The following is an 18,994-nucleotide window of genomic DNA, read 5'->3' as shown; positions in this document are numbered from 1 at the left end:
AATTGGAACAGAGTGGCTGTGATTAAAAAGCGCTATTTCCTGCTGTGTGCTATCGCTGGCAGAGCTGATAAGCTCGAGGATTTGATCTCATTCCAGAACTGTCACCTTGGCACCCCCGGGAGAGCTGTAATTTCTGGGAAGAATCTGCTGGGAGGTGTGGGCAGCGGAAACGTACAGCCCTTGGCTTGTGGGCACGCAGCACTTAAGATCTGGACAAAAAGCCATCCAGTGTGGTTTCAAGCAGCTGATCTCTTCCGCGAAACAGGCAGTCACTGGCCGTGCGTGCAGCCCGTTGGCACGAGGCAGCTGCAGCACCCGAACGCATCTCCTCCTCAAAATGTCCTGCTCACAAGCAGTGGCCTCGACCAGCGGTGGCTTCTCCATTGCTGGCACTGCTGGGTGCGTGCCCAACACATTGAATGGTGGGATGGAAAGGAAAAGCTTGCTGATTTCTTATCATCTGCCTGCTCAAGCTTATCACAGTCATTTTGCTTGGATTTTCAAACCCATAATTAACCTGTAGGTGAGCAGTTGTCTCTCCTGTTGCTATTATCTTTATCAGATAAGGCCCTTGCAGGACATGCCATGAGGCTCCCCAGATGTGAAAAGTCCATGGCTCATTATTATTGTCTTGTACTTGCTTCTGTTTTCTTACCACAGACTTTTTCAAGACAAAAAAAAAAAAAAAAAAGGTGTTGAAGATGACTTAGTTTGGACAAATCAAAAAGGCAAGGTAAGGACCACAAAACTGGCAGTTTGCTTGGCTTCCCCAGTCCCCCAAATACCCCCATCCTCTTTATTTGTTAAAGAGAGAGGAAAATCAGAATCAGGCTGGAAAATAGAGACGTGACACAAACATATCAGTTTGGTCTGTGACATGCTACCTTATAAACTGGAAGAAAAGCATCCCTTGACTAAAACGTTGGTGATTCGGACATCTGCCAATGGAGCTTTCCCTGCAGGCTGGGTGGTTTGGGAGGAGCAGTGCTCAGACAGCGTCCTTTTCTTTGTGCAAATACCTTTGCTTCCCTCAGAAACCCAGTTGGCTCGCTAGGTCTGTTATTATAGCAGCCACGTAATGATAGAAAATTAAAGTGGGGAAAACTAAACTGTCCCTGAATAGAAAACAGGGCAGGAGGAGAGGTGCCCAGAGCTCCCATTTGACAAGGGAAGCTGCTTTGTGCTTTCGCTGGGTGTGAAGCAGGAACCAAGATGGGAACCAGACAGCAATAGGGAGGAGAAGCAGCTCCATCCCCAGCAGCCTCAGCACCACTGCTGGAGGTGGGCGCTGGGCCCTGCTGCAGCTGCGAGCACCGGAGCACGACGGCCAGCACAGAGCGGGTCCCACCAGCACGTCACGGCCCGCTGGGTGTGTAGCACTGTGCCCTGGGTGTGCAGCACCGTGCCCCCAGGTTGTGCAGCACCATGCCCGCCAGCAGCGAGCTGCTGCTGCTGGTGTGGTTTCATGTGCTGGCGGCTGTCCCAGCTCAAGAGACGCAGGCTGTGTGCTGTTCCCCCAGCAGGAAAGCCCCAGGCTGGGCAGCAAGTTCCCCTCTGGGCTGGAAAACCCCTCTTGAATTAGTGCTTCAGGTGAGCTCTTTGTATTTGTTTTAGCTGGAAAGATTTCTTCCACAGAAGGAGGATTCAGGGATTCAGAAAGCACTTTGTATCCTGAGCATGCACAGAACTGTATAGGCATGGCCCTTTATGGTGCTCCTACAATACCTGTAAATCCCCGAGGATGATGTTGTGGGACAAACAGCTGTTTTGTACTGGGTCTGTGCTGTTTGCCACACAAGTTCTCTCTCTTCTCCCTCTCTTTCTTTTGGTTGTTTCCTGTTGTTTGTTTGTTTGTTTGTTTGAGCTAAATGAATTTTGGGTCGGGATCCCAGTGGTGACGGCACTGAGGAGGTTGCTTGGTGTGCACGGCAGAAATGGGCCAAGGGGAATGCCAAGCTCATGGCATCCTTCTGCTGTAGCTGTGTGGTGAGAGAGGGTCTGACTGCAATGAAAATATGTCAGGGGTGAAGGTTTGGGTCCTTCAGAGGCTGACTGAGAGGGAAGGAGTAAAAATGTCCAGCAGCAATGGGAGATCCTGGCCTTGAAAGGTGCCTGTGCAGCATCACCAAAGCAGGAGCACGTCCAGTGAAGGGGTGTAAGGAACCTGGTGCCAGCCTTTGCCCCTCCTGTGCTACTGCATGGGGATAATCCCTGTCACGGTGTCAGTGTGCTGGCTTCACCCCTCTCTTTGCTTTGCAGTTTTCATGGAAACAGTTTCTGCATGGACACTTCTGCCTGCAGCAGGGGTTCCTGCCCGCTGGGTACCTCCTGCTGTAGGACAGACGCAATGTGCTGTCAGGACATACAGACAGGCATGGGAAAGTAAGGTATTTAACAGCACTGCCCAAACCTCAGCCACAGCATGCTGAAGAAGCTCCTCCTGATCCTAGTAGGGAAAACCCTTTGCAAACAGGACCCCACATGCACATGCCCCTGCCATGCTGCCCATGGGGCCGCTGGCACCACCCCTGCCATGGCCACCAGGACACATCCATGGGTCCTTCATCAATGGGAGCAAGTGTGAACGAAGCCAAGAGAGGGGAAATGTGGGCGTTATCATCCAGTGCTGCATGTGGCTGCTGCTTCCCCAGAGCCTTCCTGCCTGTGGGGCCATGTGGGGCAGCGAGCCCCCACTGCGGGGATGCCTTGGCACCAGCGCAACCAGTAGGGACTGGAAGCAAATCACACCGACAGCCAGCCGAACGGCCGCCTCCTGCTTTTCCCTCCTGGTCAGGAAGGAAGTAGGTTATTTTTAAATCAGGGGCCCAGGTATGTAACTGTACCTAATGCTTTTTCTCATGTAAAAGAAGATGGGAAGTGATACGGTGTCGGCTGCTGTTCTCACGCTCCTTCTCGGAGCGCGTTCCCCCACCCCATTCCCTTACCCCAAAGGAGCTCAGGGCCTCAAGCATCACTGCAGGTGACACTTGGGGGCTGAGCACACCCAGCAGGGCCCCAGACATGAGCGGGGACAGCCCTGGTTTTGGCAGTCCCCAGATAGGCTGATGCAGACGTGCAAATGGGCTGCGGTCCTAGCGGAGCGTGGGGCCCCGCAGCAGCCCTGAGCAGCCTCACCTGCCCCCCCCCCCCCGCATGGCCTCATTTCAGCTCAGCCCGGCTGCTGTGGCCCCGCCACCGAGTCACGAGTGGTGACAACGTGACGCCCCGCTGAGCACAACCAGGCCTGCTCTGGCCGAGGACGCTGCCAATGCGATGACGAATTTCCCCGTGACCCCTTCCCCGGAGGGGCCGGGTGTCCCCTGCCCCGTCCGCGTCCCCACATTGGCACCGGGCAGCCAGGGGCTGCTGTGGGCACCCGTCCCCACGGCAGGGGCTTTGTGCAAAAAGCAGATGTGCACGGCGTGCTCGGGGCTGGAAGAGCTGGCAGGGGCACAAAACTTCGTGCTGGAGCTGGAAAAGCCTCCCGCTTGGACAGACTCCTCCTTGTCTCTGTAGCAACCCTGTTTATTTCCCAGCGCGGGGTGTGCAGCGTCAGGCACTCTTGCTGCCCGGGCTGGGAGGCAGCAACCTCCACGCCAGGAGGCCCGAGCCCTGGCTAGGCTGTGCCCCAGCAGCCCAACCTGCACGGCTGGTTTTTGGGGATTAGGGCAGGGCAGGGCTGGAGCCCTCTTCCACCCGCTCCTGCACGTCCGGAGAGTGCCGGGTGAGCGCGACCCACGCGGTGACAGCTTTCTCCTTAAGGGGCTTCTGTCTGAAAGAGGAAGTTGTCTTGAAATAACTTCAGCGCTTCCCTTTTCACTTTGCAGACTTCGAAGCGTGCAGCCGCCCCGGCGCTGCCCCTGCACCCGCTGGGCAGAGCGGAGCCCCCGATGGCTGCCCCCGGACCCTGCTGTGCCCCTCCGTGCTGGATGCGACCCCAGGTGCACGCCTGATGCTCCTGCTGCCTGCCCCACCAAGCAGGTAGGGTCCGGACGAAGAGCATCGGGTGGCTGTGCGTGCACGAAACGCTGCTCTCACCCTCCTGCCCTGTCCCTCTGCTGCTCCTCTGGGAGACCCCTGCTGCTCTGCTGCTCCCTGAGGAGGTCTGCTGTGCTGTGCTTTTACCGGGCAGCTCTGTATATATCAGAGGTTGGAAGTGTGCGTGTGTGTGTGTAAATGCAGCATCACCCTGGCATCTTCCCTGGAAGACCCTGGGAAGCGCTTGAATGGGGTTGGTGTGGTTTTCTTGCCTGGGGCGAGGAAGGGGAGGGGGGCACTGATGGTGCTGGTGAAGGGGAACGTGCTGCTTATCTGCAGGAAAGGAGGATTTGTGCGAGCTAGCCTTGCCAGCCAGCGTGATCCTGGTGGGAAACAGCATTTGCCCTGGAGTTTGTCCCCTGAGGCTGCCGGCACCCTGGGGCGGTCCTGGGTGGGCTTGGTGTTGGTAGTGCTCTCGCTCCGGCATTCATCCGAGCCCCCCCATACACCCTCCTGGCAGCCGCTCAGCCCAGATGGAGCAAGCAGCTTACATCACTGATCTGGGGCTGTTTCAGTGCTAGCTCATGCTTATTCATTTTGCTCCGTGTGAAACAGCTCCCTCCCAGTTGCGAGGACCGGAGCCGCTCCCGGCTGTCACCCGCTGGTGGCCGAGCTCTGGCTGCTGCTTGCGGGTGGCTCGCGCCCGTGCTGGCCGCTCGTGCAGTCGTGTGGCCTCCCACCTGCCCCTGCCCTTGGCCCGCTGCCTCGGCCCTCCCTTGGGGGCCCCAAGCGCTGCGGCGGTGACAATGGCAATCAACAGTGATGGCAGTGGCGATAACGCGGAGAGCTCAGCAGCCCCGGCTGGAAAGGAAACTAAAAAGTGAAGTGCTGGGGGCTTGGGTTTCAAAAACAAAGCAGATGAGTGAGCTGCGTACATGACGCAGGTTTTAGCTCTTCCTTTGCATTCTCTGGCAGTCTCTTTTGGCTGCCTCTGAGGTACCAAGCCCGAGTGGCTGCACTGTGACCACTCGCCTCCCGGAGATGCTGTTGCCCTCCCAGGGGAGCTCGCTGGGTGTCCATCCAGCCCTGTGGCCACGTTTCTTTTGTGCCCCTTGGCTACGCCTGAAGGAAACAATTTCCTCTGGGCATCAAGGGCTGACCGATCACCTCTGAGACTTGCACAAGCTTTTCCATGGGTGCGTCTTTTGCTCTGGTCCTGCAATCAGTGCATGGCTTCCAAGACTCTCAACCAGTATCCAAGTTCCTCTGTGGATGGTCCAAATCCACAGGACATTACTCAGCCTTTACAGCTGAGCATCCAGAGGCATGTCCTACATCTGCAATGGTAGAAAATACGTGTCGGTCTGGTGAAATATATGGCATGAATCTGTTCTAACTATGCAGCTTTCTCCCAGGTTTGATCGGAGGAAAGAGCTTGGTACCACAAAGCCTCTGGGCTGTCCCGGTGAGACCTGAGCTCGCTGCTTCGCAGGGCTCTGCCCTGCAGCCCCTGCCTCCAGCCCTGAGGTGCTGAGGCTCCAGCAGCTGGCACTGGGCTATCCTGGCATCAAGTGGTTTTGGGTTGCTATAAACTTCATCTGGGATTGTGCTTCCACCCCAGCACATCCAACAGGCTGTTGGGATGGGGGCAGCAGCATCCCTCCCCAGCAGTCCTGAGTGCCCAGCCTCGGGGGGATTTGACACAGAGGAGCTCTGATAGTCACAAGAGATGACAGCTGCTCTTCTCTTTCGGAGAGAGCTGGCCCAAGGATCCTCTTGGCTTGGTTGTGCTCAGCCTTACCAATGCTGACCATGTCACCTACCCAGAAGCGGGGGCTCTCGGGCCTTTCTTCCAGTTGCTTTCTTGGTTTTTGAGTTTTGCTGGTGCTAATGGCTGTGCTGAAGGGAGATGCCGTGTTGGCTGAGTCACGTTGTTCTATTTTGAGGTGTGACATGCCTTGAAGACAGCACCGTCCATCAAACGTGGTTTGGGCAGGAGCTCTCCAAGGGAGCTGCTGCTGTGAGCGAGCTGTGCCCCATGGGTTTGGGTTGTTCAGTCCGGAGTGGCCTTACTGGGGGATGTTTACGGTCCTGCCGAAAGCAGGGGGTTCTGCTGTTGGCTGTACCATGTAATTAAACCTCATTGTTGGGCTTGCCCTCATGGTTCCTCACTATATGCTTTCCCCTTCCTTGCTCTCCATGTCAGCCCTGTGGCAGGAGGCTGTTCCCCGCTGCCAGGGCATTGCCAGGAGCACCCCGTAGCCCTGTCCTCCACCGACACTGGGGCAAGGTGCCATCCCCAATGTGCTGGTGTCACCCTGGCTCTGGTCACCCTGCCCTGGTGGACCCCCAAAGCCCCGTGCAACTCTTCCACCCCCCTGCAGCCCCAGCAGCTGCTTGTGCTGCACCACAAGACTCTGAATGTGCCCTGAAACTGCTGCTAAAGCCCCAGATGTCTTAGTAAGGGGTCTTAGCAAATCTTTAGCAAGGATTTGCTGTCAACACGCAGCTGCTTTATCCCAGCTGGTGATACAGAGTGTGTCTGTAGGGTGAAGGGACTGTGCCGTGCATTTATTTCCCCCCTCAGGCTGACAGCACTTGCCTGGGCTGTTTGTGCGAGCAAACCTGGCAGCAGTTTTCAGAAAGCGTTTATTTTTTCCCTCCGATTGTTTTTCCAAAGCCGACTCCGGGAATGGAAAGAGAGATGCTAAATCTAAAAAGCTGATGCTTCCGGAAAACTCGTTTCTTCCCTTAGAAAGAATGAAACGTGACGTTGGCGAGGAAGTCTCCAAAGAGCCGTTAGTGTCCAGGAAGCCGCTCCACTTCCACACCAGCTTTAGCAAAGGGGTTTGGGGCTCTTTTCATCCTGACGGGCAGATGAATATCCGCAGTGGTGTGGGCTGTGAAAGCGTTTTGTTACTGAAGAGCGTCCCTCTCGCCCCCTCTCTCCGCGGGCGTGAGCCTCCTGGCAGGGACGCGCCTACCGGAGCAGCCGGCAAGGAACCGGTGCAGCACAGAGTTGCTGGAAAGCAGAGGCTGAGCTCGAGACGCCTTTCCTTGGCAGGGAGAGCCTGAGGGAGAGCATCTGGTTTCGTATCAGAGCCGCCTGAAACCACAAGCCCTGCCAGGTTTTGGAGCTGAAACTGAAAATGGGTCCAGAAGGGATCGTGCGTGATTCCCCTGCTTCTTCTGCAGGTCTCCTCCGCCCCGGCAGCCTGCTTGAGTGGGGACAGAAATAAGGCTCCTCAACAGACTCTCCCAGGTGATTTTTATGTGTTTTTTTGTTTCATAATGAGAGTTTGGCTTAGTTTTCTCTTTAAATGTGGCACATTGCGCTCAGGTGGTTGGTGTAAGGTGAAATGGAGCTTGCCCTCAGTGTTCATCCTTGGCCATGGGTCGGGTCCTTGCTGGGGCCTGGAGCTGTTGTTACCCGGATGGTAAGGGGGGTGCAGGCTGGGTTTGTTCCACGTTCCTACCCAAGCTGTGCAGTGGGGCTGGAGGTCAGGATCTGGCCCTAAAAGCAGCCGCTCCCCTGGCAGGTGGACATGGTCTAAGAGGAGGGCACAACCAGGAGGGCAGAGCTGCTCTGACAGACAGCGCTGGAAGCTCTTGCCGTGGCATCGGGTTGTCCCAGTGTAGGTGGTGACCCTGGGTCCCAGAGGAGCAATCACGTGGCATTTTGGGGCTGTTGGCTGCACTCTGAGCAGCCCAGGGGTTGTGATGTCAAACAGGCAGGTCGCCTTGGGGGAAAAGTCCCGCTCGGAACTGCCTCCAGCTCCCGCAGGAGAAAACCGCCTTTGGCTCATGTTCGATCCTTCTGCTCCAGCCACTCTCGTCGGAGCTGGAAGGAAACGCGGGTTGGGAGCCGCCCCAGCGTGAGTGCTGTGTAACGTTAGACTTTCAGAGGTGCTGCTTCCATAAGCGAGCTGGCCTGCAGCCACCTGCAGGGAGCAGGGGGAGGGCAGTGTGAGGGGTGGCGGGTGCTGCTCTGCCCCGCAGGACGTCTGCCACTGCACGGCACTGCGCCGCGGGCGCTCTCGTGCCTCCCCTCCAGCTCTGCGCCTGCCGACTCTCCCTTCGGGACGCCCCGGTGCAGCACAGCTCGCTCACTGCTGCCGATGGTATTTGCATGATCTTTCCTTGCTCTGGCTCCTTTGGGGTGTCTGCTGTAGGATCGGGAAGGGCTGGTGCCTGGTTGGTGGCTGGCGGTGGGATGGGGAGAAGGGAGAGGAGGAGCATGTCCAGGGAACAGCTTTCCATAACCTGCTCCTGGGCAATGCACGGGTTTTTCTTTGCAAGCGTCTGTTATTGAGCTGATAAACTGGCACAGGAAACCTCAGACATACCCGTGTAGTGAGTTTGTAACCAAATACAGGGCTTCAGAAGGCGTGGAGAGACAGTCTTTGGAGCGGGACTAAATATATCTCGGAGAGAGCAAGCGTGTGTGCATGAGCTGTGCTTACCCTGCTTCGTCACTGATGTCCTTGGGCAAGCTGGGAGAGGGGACATCCCCCAGGACTGGGCATGGTCAGCAGGCGTCCAGGCAGTGATGCTCAGGACCCCAGCCAAGGTGTGCTGGGCAGTGGAGGATGCTTGAGTGTGAGGGCAGGATGGAGGGACCGAGCTTCCCACCTGGCTTTGGGTTTTCTTCCACAGCTTTAGGTATTTCTGCGTCACTCCTTCTGTCTTGTGTTTCACATAGTCTAGGGGGTTGTGTTTTTAGCAATTTCTGCCAGCTTTTGACAGTCTGAGCAGCAAGTCTTTTGGGGAGCTCGTGAATCCCCGTGTGGAAGGCCGCCAGGGGACGGCCTCTTCCCTGATTGTGGTGGGGGCTGAGACGACTCACATGGATGGACACTTTTCCATCCATCTGCCGTGGCATTTCCAACCCCACCCCAGGCAGTGCCCTCCAAAAGCTGCCTACCTGGGCTGCGGCCAGCAGAGGCTCTCTGGTGCCAGGGCAGTTCTTACGGTGGCTGGAGGGGACCACGGGATGTGGGGGCTTTGTTGCTGAATGGGCTGGGGGAGCTGTGCTGCTGCAGGGTGGGACATGGCCTCCTGGGGCCGAGCTCTGTGGAGGCACTTGGGTGCTTGCTGGCAGTATGTTGGCAGCTCTTCCAAAACCCCTGGCAGCCTTGGTGGTGGCACCATGACTGTGCCGCGCCGTGCTCCAAGGGTCCCTGCTCAGGGCTGCGAGGAGCCTGGTGGGCAGGGGGTGCTCCAGCCACAGGTAGCACGGTGCTGAGCCCGGACCCGGGCCCTCTGGGACCATAGGTGACATGTCCTGACACTCACAGGGGCACTAACCCATGTTATAACTGAAACAATCCATCCCAGGCTATCTCAGTGGTGCGCGGAGGGTGGGCTGATGGATGCTGAGGAACAGGCTCTGCTCACACTTTCTCTGCCACCCTGGTAGCTTAGAAAAGGAAGACATAAAGACCTTTAACCTGTGATCTTATCTGTGTGTTTCTGGGGTGAATTGTGCTTTCACTGCCAAGTTCTTCATTTTCATGAATATAGCCAGATGCTGCCCATAACTACCCCAGCTCCTGGGAGAGGTGGCTTTGGAGTCACGTAGGTTTTATCACTAAAAGCCTCATGGCTATTGAGAACTGAAAGGAGGAATGTGGCTTCCCTTCTTCGTTCCCTTTCTTTTATTTTTTTTTCCTGTAAACGAAATAAAATACAGCTGATGCCTTGGGTATTTTAAGAATTGCAGAGAGGAAGCAGGGAACTGCAGCTCTGCAAAGAAGTGGGATGAGCGCAGAGAAGCCTCTGGTCTTGCTGAGCTGGCAGACAGCAAAATAACCAGTTACGGGATGAAATGTGTCTCGTGTCTGCTGCAGGGAAGAGAAGAGATGCATGGGGAGGAGGGGGACAGAAAGCGGAGGAGTGGTGTGGTTCAGGGAACTGAGCAGCTTCTGCCTCTCGCCAACACTTTTGCAGGGCCAGCGTTTACGCCCCGTGCCGCCGTATTTCCCCTTGGCTCCGCTCTCATCTCCCCACCGTCGTGTGTGCTGGCTGGGGCCTCTGAGCCCTTCCTGTTTCGGGGTAGAAAGCTTGTGGTCACCAGTGAGCAGCGGGCTCCGACACACGCACGCAGAGCAGAAGCGAGCCCTGGCAGGGTTCAACGTGGGCTGCCGGTGCCGGAGCTCAGGATTGCTGCTTCGCTGCTAGCTCCTGCCTGCATTGCCTCCTCCTCCTTCTCCTCGCCATGAGCCTGCCGGGACCATCCCATGCCCTGCGGTGACGCTGGGAGCTGGAAGGACACAAGGGAAGGTGAGTGCAGCCCGGAGAGAGGTTGGGGATGCTCCTTCCTTGCGTGGTCCCCCCGCTCCCAGCGCAGCGGGGAAGACGTGGGGCTGGCATGAGGTGGGAGGTATGTCCCCAGCCTTCTGGGCACGACTCCTGGAAAGCATGTAGCCCTCTCTCTTGCAGGCTTGAGGTAGTCCACCAGGTGTTTTTTTTCCCAGAAATGGGAAAAATATCCGCCTGCATTGACACAGGGGCCAGCAGCAGCCCCCCGCTGCTGGGTCTTGGGATGTGGCACCGTTGTTGCTGAGGGCCCCCTGAGGTCCCCTTGGCCACCCTGGCTGAGAATGTTCCTGTGTGAGACGCTGGGCCAGCTTGGGAGAGGGGACCTGGGTCAGAGAGGGGCTGCAGCACATCTCAGACACATCTCTGTGCCAGCTCTCCCCACTCAGCACCAGGGCTCACAGCACGTGTGGATCAGGGCTTGATGGGCTGTCACCAGGGCCTTCAGCCCCATGGTCTGCGAACAGAAGGGGTGGAGATGACAAAGGGGCCTTGGCTCTGTGTCCCCTGCATGCATCCTTTCCAGGTGAGAAGTGGTCCCAGCATTGCACAGTGTGTCACATCTGGTCCCTGTTTGTGGCTGCCGCGTCCTGGGAAGAGCCTGGCTGGCAGAGGGGTGTTGGGGGCAGAGCCGTGGTGATGGGGACAGATCCTGTTGCAGCCTCGCACGGCTCTGGGGATCCCATTACTGGACACCATCTCCCACTACCCTGCACCAGCACTGGCATCTCCATGTCTGCAGTTGTGCACACTGCTAAAATGCTTTTTCACCCAAATCAGTGTCTCTAAATGTGGCATTGGTGCTTGAGATGGTTCCTGTGTCCCCCAGGGACGCTTCCTTCTAGTGGTGGCCAGCGACCCCCTCCTACCCACATGGCCTTCCCCAGGACAGGGGCTGGCATCTCCTTCCCAGGGCTCCGAAGGTCTTTGCTCCCTGCCAAGCTGAGCTCAGCTGGTGGTGCCATGGCCATCTGGCACAGATCAGCCTGGCTTCATTAATGTCACCTGGGCAGCAGCCCCCAGCTGCACGGCTGAGGGACCAGGGACATGGCTTTGGCAGCCAAAAGCTCTTCTGAAGAATGGCCGAGCCAGTACACTGTGTCGACGGAGGCTGGCGTCTCCGGCATTCCCCGTCAGCTGTGTTTGCTTTGTGAAGGCGAACGGAGGTGTCTCCCTGCTGCTGCTCCAAGCAGCAGCCCGAGCTCTGGTCTGAGAGTGCTCTGCACAAGGCTGAATTAGCCCTGGTAGCAGCACAGCCTCCTGCAGCTTCAAAGCCCTCCTCGCCGTGTCACTGGGCTCAGGTTTGTGCTTGTTGCTGCCAGGGAAGCCCTGGTGAAGCCCAGGAGGGGAGGTGGGCACTGTGCCCACCCACGGGCTGATGCCATCCCTCTCCTGCCATCTTCAGCCCCACCTCCCCTCCCTGGGAGTAACTGGGCTGACCCTGACCTTTCTCACCAGCCTGCTTCTACCTATCTCCTTTTGCGCCTTGTACAAAATTTGTCCTCCTGCTGGACTCTGAATATGCCGGGGAGTAGTTTGGGGAATTTTATGTTGAATTTTCTTGGGAGACTCGAGTCCTTGGAGCAGACAGGCGGGCTGCTGGCCCCATCTCAGGTCTTTGCAAACAGCGAGGAGTGCCAGCACTTCTTAAGCAAGCAGGTGACTGAGAAGCAAAGTTTCTAGGGCCCGGAGCAGCTCACACCACCCCGAGTTCTTTTCTAAATCTGGAAAGCGAGCACCGGTGCGCCGGTTCCCTCCCACGCGCGGGTAGGTAGGATGCGGATGTGGAAAACCACCGACACAATTAGCAGCCGCCTGCCTTTCGCTTCGGCAGACGCCTCTGCAGGCCCCGAAGAGCCCGGCATGCACCCAGCCCCGTGAGGGGGCTTTTTCCCCGCAGGAAATATCACTTTGAGAGCCACGGTGCCGACCAGCCCACCAGTGATGTAACGCAGCTGTGTGGTGCTGGGCAAGGAAAGGATTAGAGCATCGCTCGCTCCTGTAGCCAGTGGCTGGGGATGGTACCGCCATCGAGGAAATACACACAGCCAAGAGGAAGCCAAGCATGATGACATCCCTGAAATAGAGCAGCACCAAGGCAGCCCTGAGGTGTTAGACACTCCTTGGCAGCCTCCTCGTCCCCTCGCCGCCGCCCCAGCAGGATCTGGCTGTGCTGTCCCAGGAGGTGGCAGGGGATGGGGACGCGGGGCTGGCACCAGGTCGGGTGCTAAGGGTGTGCCGCAGGAAGGAAAACCCTGCGGGCATTCCCGCCACTCACCCACAGGAAAGAAATGGTTTTCTGAGCTTGGTAGTCCCTCCCCTGCCCCACCACATGTCCTGGGTCTGCAGACCGGGGTGTTGGTCTCGGAGGAAACCAAACATCCATCCCCGCAGCGATGTCCACGTGCTGCAGGGACGCGACTCCCAGGTCAGCATCAGCTGAGCTGGGGGGTTGGAAGTGCCCCCTGCTCCCTGCCCTGCACCAAGCCATGCAAGGAGAGGCAGGGGTCTCCTGTCATTAGCCTCGGGGCCACAGCAGTCCCTGTCCTTGCCTCCCTTGTCCTCGCCGTCTTCAGTTACTTGAGGCTGGGAGCTGCCCAGCGGGTGGTGGAAATCTGCAGTGGTGGCTTGGAGCCAGCCCCAGCCACAGAAATAAAGTCCAGGCGGCTCTGGGGTGGGTGCTGAAAGCTTCACTTTCTTCAGGAAGCTTTTAGTGAGCATCTAGGAGCAGCTGAGAGCAGGATGCTCTTAAGCACGAGTTGTGTGTGGCTGGGAGAGTTCTCGCAAGTGTTTGTCCATCTCCTGCTACACTCGATGGGTTGGGTGGGGGATATGTACAGATTTAGGGCCTAAATGGGCAGAGACAGTTCTTAAATCTGTAAATTAAATTGAGAGATTCCTAAATAGAGCAAAGACATGAGCAGGAGTGTGGGCTGATGGTCTGACTGTGCTTGGTGGGACCCAGAGGACTGACGGGGTCCCATGGGTGGGGAAAGGGCAGCTGCGGGGACGCTGCCTCGCTGTGGGCACTGGGTGGCCCTGTCACTGGCAGATCTCCCTTCCTTCCTCCTCCGCTTTCTTTTTCCTCTTTCTTTGGAGAGAACAATGCTCGATGGCAAGGGAAGCTGTCTGGCTCCGGGCTGGCTTCCCTCTGGAGCGTAACCGGCTCCTGGGCTTTCCTCAGGTTTTGTTTCTCTGGGTGCTAGATGGGGATGGGAGCAGACCAAGGCAACAAATTAGAAACCTCGTGGAAGTTCAGCTTCTCTTCTTTATTTATTTTTATTCCTTTTGGACTTCACATTTTGGGCTCAGTTTGCCTTAACCTGAACATTTCTTCATAAATCCTGGGGAGGAGAGGGCTCCTGGTGCTGCCCTGCCTGGCAATGCCCATCCGCGGGGGCTTCTTGCAGCAGGTCCCGAGCGCACAGCTGGGTTCAGCTGAACCTTTCTGCCCCAGAAACCCCAACATGGGACATGCCCTTGGGACTCTGCCTCACGATGTGCTCTTGCCATCCCCGCTGCCAGCCCCAGCTGACCGTGTCCCATGGTTTCTGCAGGCAAGACACCGGACCCGAGGCCATGCCCGAGCAGAGTGAGCAGCAGCCGCGCACTCGCCCATCGTTGCAGCCGTGCCCGTGCCCTGCTGCAGCCCCAGCCCGGCCATGGAGAGCACAGGTGGGTGATGCTGCTGCACGAACCCTTCCCCACCCCATTCCCTCCACTGCCCCAACAGTCCCCAGTAAATACTTGTCTATCTAACGAGGATTGATTGTCGCTGGGCAGAGCGATACCACGGGACCCTGCACTTTGCAAGGCATTGGTAAACCCTGATGGGTGGTGGCAATTGAGACACGAAACATCCAAGGAATGGCCAAAAGATTTGCTGTAGGGTGCCACCAGGTCTGGTAACCAGTCACAGTCAGATTTTAAAGCAATCTCACATTTTGTTATCAGTATATCAATGCTGAAATGTTTTATTCCATTTACAAGCCACTGCTGGCTGTTGCTAGTGGGCTGAGAGCATTTTTAGATCAAAGTGCCCCGTGTTTGTGTTGGAAGGGGTGTTCTGATGCTTCGCTCCCCACCAAGAGACCTCGGCGTATCACGACTGCAGTCGCTTTGATTTACAAAAAGAGGACACAGTATTTATACCAACGCTCAGGAAAAACTTCCCGTAGTCATTAAAAATATACACAAATGAAAAGAATGGGAAGTTTCATGTAGTCCATTACAGTGTGTAATCCCTCAGTGCAAAAACAATGAACATAGTAGTGAAAAGGAGGAGCTTTACCAAATCACTGCAGGGAAAACAAAAAGGAGAGAAAATACAGATTTCTAAAGTAAAACTTTGACATTTCCTCAAATAACACTTCCAAAATGAGAAAGATCCCATTTCAAAGGACACTTCTGTGCTGTAACCGTACTGTGTGGGTATGATGGCATCAGTATGCTGGCCAAGATGGGATTTTCCCCATGCATACACACAGCTTTGGCAGCACACAATGAACAATTCTGAACCCAAACGTGTGGTTGTCTTCTAACACAGCCTAGACTGCAGTCACAGCAGTAAGTGCTCCTCTGCAGAAGTTTGGATTCCATGGATCCCCTGCCCGAACATCCCTAACGGGGTGTGCTTCCCTGGGTAAACAGGATATTTTGGCTGTTGTGCTGTGTGCTCAGGAATGGGTCATTCCCCATACTTTAAAGTTTGCATTTCCCAGTCCAGTTTCATCCAGGGCTTGTGCCTGGTGCCCCTGGTCACCATCCTGCTGGAACCTTGTCATTGCAGCCCTGGGCTCGGGGAGGGCACGACTGGCTTGTCGTGGGTCTGGCCATGCTGCCTGCATGGGAGCTGGGGCTGAGGAGGCTGCAAGGATGCTGGGGCGGGCTAAGGGCTCCTGCCTCCCTGCTGTGCATAACTGGCGGGGAGGCTGGTGGCCCTGGGGTGCCACTCGATGCTGCTGAGAGATGCATCAGGAAGAGCCAAAAATCATCTCTGGTTCTTGCATCAGACCTGTCCTGAGATGGGGCATGGGTCTGCATGGGACAAGGGGGCAGATGCTCAGAGCTGCCCCGTCTGCCACACGATCATGTCCCTGCCCACAGAAGCCTCAGGTTGTGGCTCGCTGGAGATGCCTCTTGCAGCTCCCGTGTGGCTGAGTCTCCGGCTGAGCTGTGAAATCCCCCCAGGATTTTTTCCTTGTAGCTCCCAACCAATCTCCCTCAGGAAAGGGGTTACTGTGAATACTGAGGTCCTGCCCTGGATCAGGCCATGTTCTGGCTGCTGTAGCCTACGGAAGGAGCACATCACCTGATAATAGCCGACTTTATATAACGAGTTTCTTACTACAAAGGAGCAAAAGTCCTTTTGTTATGGGGGAAGAGAACCCAGAGCAAGGAGGGCCACAAAGCCCGGCCATGGTAGAATAAAGGGATCCTGCATCTCCCGTCCGATCCCCAGCATGCCTTCAGGCCTTCCACATTTGGCTTTTATTTCACAGCTGCAATGTCCCAGCGCTGACATGCGAGCTCCCTCCTGATGGCAAGTCCCCACCCCACAGACGAGTCATGCCCCAGATCAGCTCTGAGGTTTTCAGATTTATTTTTGGCCGAGAGCAGGATGCTGCTCAGCTCTGACGTGCACAAAGAGCGGGTGGCAGTCACCGGGCTCGGTCCCTGCCTCGGGGTGCTCAGGGCCCATGGGTGGCAACTGTGGGCTGGGAGAAGCTGTGAGAGCTGGGTGGTGGGTGAGGGTGAGGCCGAGTCCACGTGGTGCCAAAAAGCAGAGGTGTTTCTGCTCTTGCACAGTGCCAAGCTGTGGTTTTCTTCCTTTAGCTTGTATATTTAATGTGCGATTTTGTAATTCAGCAAAGGGAGAGGGATTCTGAAGAGCCTGCGCAGAGCAGTCCTCTGCAGAGCATCTGTGCCACCATGTCCCCCCAGGAGGGCTTTGCTCCCCGGTATGGCTCCATGGGCCACCAGTCCATGGGGTGGCACTTGTCCCCCTGGCTCCAGTGGCCCTGGGGAGGGCTCTGACCTGTTGCCATCAGGGCTCGGCCAGGTCTGAAGCCTGCTGCTATACCCATCCTGAGGGATGTGCACCCAAACCAGAGCATCATTCCCCCTGGGTGCCCTGGGTGCCGGTGTCCCAGGGGTGCCACCCAGGCTGCTCACGTCCTCTTTGTCCCCACAGAGGTGGAGTCGGACATCCTGCGCCGTGTCCGCACACTGCTGCGAGAGCTGGACGGCCACCACCCCGCCTGCCAGCGCGACCGAGGTGAGGTCCTGGGGACAGCACCGCTGCCACCCGCACTGCGCACCGGGCGCTGCGTGGCCCCAGCCCCACACTGGTCCCCTCTCAGATGACACCAGGGGACACGAGGTGACCTCACGTTCCTCTGCCCCTTCCAACCTGCTCTTAGAGGTGCCAACTTGCAGGTGCCTCCATGCACCAACCCCGGTGTTTTCCATCCCTCCTCCACGTGGTTCCTCACCCTAACCTCAGGCAGGGGTCCAGCACTGGGGCAGGACACGAAATGTCAGAGCCTGGGGCTCTGTTCCCAGCTCTGACACCAGCTCACCCCACAGCCCCTTCCAGCTCGCTGATACCTGAGTTTCCCAGTCCCTCCCTGCGGGGCTATTGCTTTGCCATGCACGGCTCAGCTCCGTGCTAGGGAGCCAGCTGAGATCCCTGCGTCACCGTAGGGGAGAGTAAAACTCTACTTGACCCAGCAATTGGACTGCTACAGCCCCGAGGAACTTAATTGATTTTGAAAAATTGATTTTACTTGGAGCACGCAGGATATTTTACAGTTAATTAAATCTGATTTTTGTCTGGAATGAGCCTCAACAAGTCTGCAGGGCTGAAAAGCTTTGTGGTCCTTGCTCCAAGTTCTTGGGGTCAGCAGCCACACCGTGGCTCAGGTGTTCCATGCTGGGACCAGCAGGAACCCCAGATCCCTGGGGCAGGCAGCGAAAGCAAGCAGGGAGGGAACAGAAAAGAGACTTGATGTCATTTAGTCCATTTCCATGCCTTGCTTTTCGCCAGCTCCCCAGGCCCAGGTTTTTTGGGATGCTTTTCCAAGCGTTTGCCGGTGCTTGACATCAATGCTGCATCTAGAGTGAGGGCAGCGGTGTGACTTGTCCCTGCAGAGGGTCACTGATTGAAGCAGAGGGTGGAGAAGCCTGGGTGAGCTGTGAGAGTGATCCCAGCGGTGCTTTCTGCAGCAGCAGTGGCCAGGTCGCCCCATTCCTCCACCACACACAGCTCCCCACCCATTGCGGCTCTGCGGGGCAGCCTCACCTCTTGTTTTTCCCTTCTCAGGGATGCTGCGATGGACACTGCACAAAAAAATTGACCAGAATCCCAGTAATAGCTCCATCCTGGTCAGGATCTTGGTGAAAGAGCTGGAAAGGGTGAGTGTCACCTCACAACCATCCCTCGGGAGGGGGTCTCACCTCCCCTGCAGTGCTGTCTCCATCCTGTGGCACCCCAGCCTTGACGATCCCCTGGGTAAGGGGTTTTTAGGGAGTTTAGGGTTTTTGGAGTCTGGCTGGGGACTGTAGCTCACAGCCACAGGCGGACAGTGTTTGCAGCTTGCAGACTGCACGGTGCAAAACACTTCCAGCCGCCCCCAGGTCCCCCGCAACCCTCTGGGCCATCTGCAGCCTCAGGTACAGTGGAAATTTCTCCTCCCTGCCACTCGTTTCCTTCCGAGCGGTGTCAGATCAGAGCCATCCAGCCCCGTATCCTGTCCCGAGAGCATCTGACGGAAACTGGGCGATGCATTTTTTGATTCATTGACTTGTCTCACTTTCTGAACTCGGGTGAACCTTTTGTACCCGCAGCAACCTGCGGCGACCAGTTTTGTGGTTTGATGCGATGCGACGTGACGAGCTCACACCTTTTCTTTACGAGCACACCTCAGTTCTTCCGGTGCCGAGAGGAAGAGCCCACTTCCCCCAGTCCTCCCCGTGTGCGGGGACACATACCCTGCCCTCCCCGGGCAAGGAGCCCCCTGCATCCCTACTGTCAAGTGGCTTCTGCACGTCCAGGTAGACAGGAATGCCCACATCGCCCTTGGCTAGGGATGCAGGAATTCCCCTGGTGGGGCTGAGGTCTGCTTTCCCCTGCAAAAGCCATCTCAGCCCCTCCCTGCTATGCTTTTATCCCTACGTTGCTCTTATTTTCATGTGCCCAGGAGGGATGTCAGGCTTCCTGGTCTGTAATTCCCTTTGTCTCCCTGAAGCTCCTGGAAATCAGTGCCATGTTATTGTATTTTTTTCAGCCTGCTGGTACTGCAGCAGCTCTGAGCAGGCAGTAGCAACCACTGATAACAATTCAGCAATTTCATGCTTGAGCTCCTCTGGGGCTCTGCCCAGAGATCAGCTGGGCTCAGCAATTCCGTATTACTCATTTCATTGATCGTTTCAAAAGCTTTGCTGCCATCGGTTCAATTTAACTCGGATCCATCAGCACATCTTCCCTGAAAAGAGGTGCAGGGGGAGGCTCCCCAGGCACCAGCAGCAGCACGGTGAGGAGCTGCAAGCTCTGCAATGCCTTCCTGTCTGTCCAGCAGGGCCACAAGAGCGAGGGAGAGCATCCAGCCCGGGGCACCTTCATGCTGAAGCCCCTTTTCCATTAGGGCAAAACAAAGCTAGATAAGGCATTGCCCCCTCCCTGGCAATGAGGATCTGT

The 18,994-nt window shown here is 56.7% G+C and overlaps 1 protein-coding gene across 5 annotated transcripts in view; it reads left to right on the top strand.

Moving 5' to 3' along the window:
- Window positions 1-932: 932 nt before the first annotated feature.
- The window catches only part of PIK3R6 (phosphoinositide-3-kinase regulatory subunit 6), a 32,910-nt gene continuing 14,848 nt past the window's right edge, over window positions 933-18,994 (top strand). The window contains exons 1-7 of one of the 5 annotated variants that reach the window (XM_083804791.1): window positions 2,904-3,724; window positions 3,828-3,981; window positions 7,174-7,240; window positions 9,928-10,260; window positions 13,854-13,971; window positions 16,490-16,573; window positions 17,621-17,712. In XM_083804791.1, coding sequence (XP_083660917.1) covers window positions 13,959-13,971; window positions 16,490-16,573; window positions 17,621-17,712 — 189 coding nt within the window. In that variant the 5' untranslated portion in view covers window positions 2,904-3,724; window positions 3,828-3,981; window positions 7,174-7,240; window positions 9,928-10,260; window positions 13,854-13,958. Of the gene's footprint in view, window positions 1,591-2,903; window positions 3,725-3,827; window positions 3,982-7,173; window positions 7,241-9,927; window positions 10,261-13,853; window positions 13,972-16,489; window positions 16,574-17,620; window positions 17,713-18,994 lie in introns of those variants that run through there. The other 4 variants (XM_083804792.1, XM_083804793.1, XM_083804790.1 and 1 more) reach the window with 4 other exon arrangements.

This window comes from Anser anser (genome assembly GCF_964211835.1).
Source record: "Anser anser genome assembly, chromosome: 19".
NCBI classification, from domain to species: Eukaryota; Metazoa; Chordata; class Aves; order Anseriformes; family Anatidae; genus Anser; species Anser anser.
The sequence above is the reverse complement of the archived record's forward strand: the minus strand, read 5'-3'. Positions and strand labels throughout refer to the sequence as shown.